The 3956-nt window shown below is 54.8% G+C and overlaps 1 protein-coding gene across 1 annotated transcript in view; it reads left to right on the top strand.

The window, feature by feature from the left end:
- Positions 1–3956, top strand: part of Mast1 (microtubule associated serine/threonine kinase 1) — a 35862-nt gene that overhangs the window by 31078 nt on the left and 828 nt on the right. Inside the window, 7 exon segments of the mRNA XM_033757320.1 lie at positions 2–62; positions 474–680; positions 972–1201; positions 1470–1592; positions 1677–1813; positions 3126–3313; positions 3397–3956. Coding sequence (XP_033613211.1) covers positions 2–62; positions 474–680; positions 972–1201; positions 1470–1592; positions 1677–1813; positions 3126–3313; positions 3397–3956 — 1506 coding nt within the window.

The raw sequence follows: 3956 nt of genomic DNA, 5'->3' as shown, positions 1-3956 counted from the left end.
TCGGGCGCCCAAAGAGGGGGCTCCCGGGGAAGGTGCCTGCAGCGCTGGGGACTCCGAAGCCAGTGAGTCCGCCCTCCTGCCACCTTTCCCAATTCCCCAGCGGCGCATAATGAGGCTGATGCTGTTTAGAAAAGATCTCACATACTATTCATACACCAAGCTGACCCCATTAACATTAGGAACACCCTTGTGCCGTTCCAGAAAGTGACATGCACACAAGGACCTTCCTTCCTTCCTTTTTTTTTTTTTTTTTTGATACTGGGGATCAAACTCAGGACCCTGCACTTGCCATGCAGATGCGGTGCCACTGAGCTACACCTTCAGCCCAGGCCTTCCTCCTCTGTACCCGACTACTCTGAATGCTCTGCTCCAATGCAATTTACAACTCAGCAAGGGAGGGGCGTGGGCAGAGGAACAGCATGCTCGAAGTCCCTGGCTGTAAACTGATCTCTAACCCACCTACTCTCCTGCAGCTAACCACCCACGCCCAGGTGACCTCTGCCCACCCTCAAAGGAAGGGGATGCATCAGGTCCTAGGGCCACCAATGACCTGGTTCTGCGCAGGGCACGGCACCAGCAGCTGTCGGGGGACCCAGCAGTAGAGAAGCGGCCTTCTCGAACTGGGGGCAAAGTCATCAAGTCAGCCTCAGCCACTGCCCTGTCTGTCATGATTCCTGCAGGTAAAGCTGGGCTGGGACCATCAGGGGACAGAGTGCTTGCTTTTGAGCCAGGACAGAAGAATGAAAATACATTTTCCCTGTCCACAGTGATTGAGTCTAGGATGGACGAATGATTTCACAGAGGAGGGGCTGTCAGTGAAAATACTGCATTTTCCCTGTCCACAGTGAACGATTCCAGGAGGGATCAATAAGAATCTGCTCTGGGACTTTCACTTGGGAGGAGGGAGGAGCAGATATTGGAGCAATAAGTCTGGTTGGTCCTGACATCTGACCATGGTTCTTTGTCCACAGTGGACCCACATGGAAGTTCACCCCTTGCTAGTCCCATGTCCCCACGATCTCTGTCCTCCAATCCCTCCTCACGGGACTCCTCACCCAGCCGGGACTACTCCCCAGCTGTCAGTGGACTCCGCTCCCCCATCACCATCCAACGATCAGGCAAGAAGTATGGCTTCACCCTTCGAGCCATTCGAGTCTACATGGGTGACTCTGACGTCTACAGCGTCCACCACATCGTTTGGGTGAGTGCTTCTGGGTGGGGTCTGTATCGAAGGGTGAGGAGTAGACAAGTACCCAGGGATGAGTTGTAGTTCAAGTTCTGAAGCTACACGGTCTGGGTGAAATTCTTTCCTGACTCCCTCTTTCACCTACCTCCCCAACATTCAGTTTCTTCATCTATAAAATGGGAAGAAAAATAACTTTTGTGAAGTGTCATGAAGACTATAGTGCATGCAAAGCCAGGTGTGTGACACATAAGCTTATTGCCAATCTTGCTACCCTTGTCCCCAGCACGTGGAGGAAGGGGGACCTGCCCAAGAAGCAGGGCTCTGTGCAGGGGACCTCATCACTCATGTGAATGGGGAGCCTGTGCATGGCATGGTGCATCCTGAGGTTGTGGAGCTGATCCTTAAGGTGAGAACAGGGACGGTGCATGGGGTAGAAGGTGGCCAGGTTCTGAGCAGCCCCCTGCAAAGCATTCCTTCCTTCTTCCCCTAGAGTGGCAACAAGGTGGCCGTGACCACCACACCTTTTGAAAATACTTCCATCCGCATTGGCCCTGCAAGGCGTAGCAGTTACAAAGCCAAAATGGCAAGGCGGAACAAGAGGCCCTCTGCCAAGGAAGGCCAGGAGAGGTAGGCAGGGTCCCAGGTAGTCCAAGCTAAAAGCAGTGGGTGTGGCCAAGATGGCAGGAACCCAGGGGAGGACAACAGTGGGACACTGCCACTGGCACCAATGAGGAGCTGGAAAAGTGCAACAAGTCAAGACAGGAAGCTATGCCCAACTTCTAAACCAGGCAGAAAGCATTGTGGGCCATAGACGTGGGGTTGTGGGAGGAGGGAGTCCAGTCCCAGGTTCTGCCCTGTTAGATGTATCTGGAAGCCTGGGAGGGGCTAGCCTAAGAGATCTCTGTCAGAAATGAGTGTGCTAGGAAAACTATGCCAAATGAAGTAGTCACACTTGCTTAAGGACAGCATGCTTTCTGGTACGTGTGCTACTATATTTCCTGCTTGTTCGATCATAGATTGACTTTTTACACCTTAGACCTGACACCACTAGGTGACACACACATGGGGTTATTGTGGTATGCGTGGCCTTTCTTGAGCTAAATGTCTGTGAGCTGCATGGCTGTAATTTCTTTCCTTATTTTTATTTATTTTGGGGGGGTATCAGGGATCAAATGAGGGTCTTTGCGCTTGCAAGGCAGGCAGCAGCACCACTAAGCTAAATCCCTGCCCCTTTCTTTCCTTATTGATTGCAGGAGCTAGAAGAGGCAGGTGTGACCTAAAGGGCTTTGGTTTTATATATCGCTGTTCAGTGCTAGGGGTGAAACCCAGAGCCTCTTGCATGTGAGGCAAGCAGTCAACCACTAAATTACACCCCAGCTCTCAAGTGTCTTGATCAGTGGGTTTGGCCTGGACATCAACTGGAGATCTGAATATGAGCCAGATAAAATTGTCAAACGACTTAACCCTAAGAAGTAGATTGCAGTGGAAGGAGAGGCTAGGGATGTGGACGGGGCCAGAGGGAATTGCTTTTATTTGGATTGATGCTTCTAGGCTGAACTAAGCATTTCCAGAACGGATGGGAGGAGCAAAGAGGACTGGGCCCAGAGAAGTTCTTTCTGCCTTGGCTGAAAAATTGTACCTAAATTGGGTGTGGTAGAGAGCAAAGAGCTGGGCCCAGAGAAGTTCTTTCTGCCTTGGCTGAAAAATTGTACCTAAATTGGGTGTGGTAGTGATGTCTGTCATCCCAGCATTGGGGATGCTGAGGCAGGAGGATCATCATGAGTTCAAGACAACCTGAACTACATAGCAAGACCCTGTCTCAAAGAAAAGAAAAGATTGTAGCTAAAAGGGGTGGGCTAGCTTGCCGCCCAAAAATGGGAGGAGCCAGGAGCTCTGGAATCTGGTCAAGGGTAGGTGGCCATCTTTCCCTGTCTCCCAGTAAGAAGCGTAGCTCCCTCTTCCGGAAGATCACAAAGCAGTCGAACCTGCTGCACACAAGCCGCTCTCTGTCGTCACTGAACCGCTCGTTGTCGTCCAGCGACAGCCTTCCAGGCTCCCCCACGCACGGGCTGCCCGCGCGCTCACCCACACACAGTTACCGCTCCACGCCGGACTCTGCCTACCTAGGTAGCTCTGCATGGGGCACTGCGTGGCGCGGGGTGACGATGCCTGAGGACCTCTCTGAACCGTGCGATCCCTCTGGCCCGCAGGTGCCTCATCTCAGAGCAGCTCGCCTGCCTCAAGCACTCCCAACTCGCCAGCGTCGTCTGCGTCGCACCATATCCGGCCCAGTACGCTGCATGGGCTGTCTCCCAAACTGCACCGCCAGTACCGCTCTGCACGCTGCAAGTCGGCTGGCAACATCCCGCTGTCACCTCTGGCACACACCCCGTCCCCTACGCAGGCGTCACCGCCCCCGCTGCCGGGCCACACGGTGGGCAGCTCGCACACCACGCAGAGCTTCCCAGCCAAGCTACACTCGTCGCCGCCCGTGGTGCGCCCGCGCCCCAAGAGCGCTGAGCCTCCGCGCTCGCCTCTGCTCAAGCGCGTACAGTCAGCGGAGAAGCTGGGCGCCTCTCTGAGCGCCGACAAGAAGGGCGCTCTACGCAAGCACAGCCTGGAGGTGGGCCACCCCGACTTCCGCAAGGATTTCCACGGCGAGCTGGCTCTGCACAGCCTAGCAGAGTCTGACGGCGAGACCCCGCCCACCGAGGGTCCAGGCTCCACGCGGCAGGTCGCCATGCGCCGCCTGGGCCGCCAGGAGTCGCCC

Source organism: Fukomys damarensis, unplaced genomic scaffold, assembly GCF_012274545.1.
Source record: "Fukomys damarensis isolate Sample0158 unplaced genomic scaffold, DMR_v1.0_HiC HiC_scaffold_30, whole genome shotgun sequence".
NCBI classification, from domain to species: Eukaryota; Metazoa; Chordata; class Mammalia; order Rodentia; family Bathyergidae; genus Fukomys; species Fukomys damarensis.
This window is presented reverse-complemented; position numbering and strand designations above follow the sequence as displayed.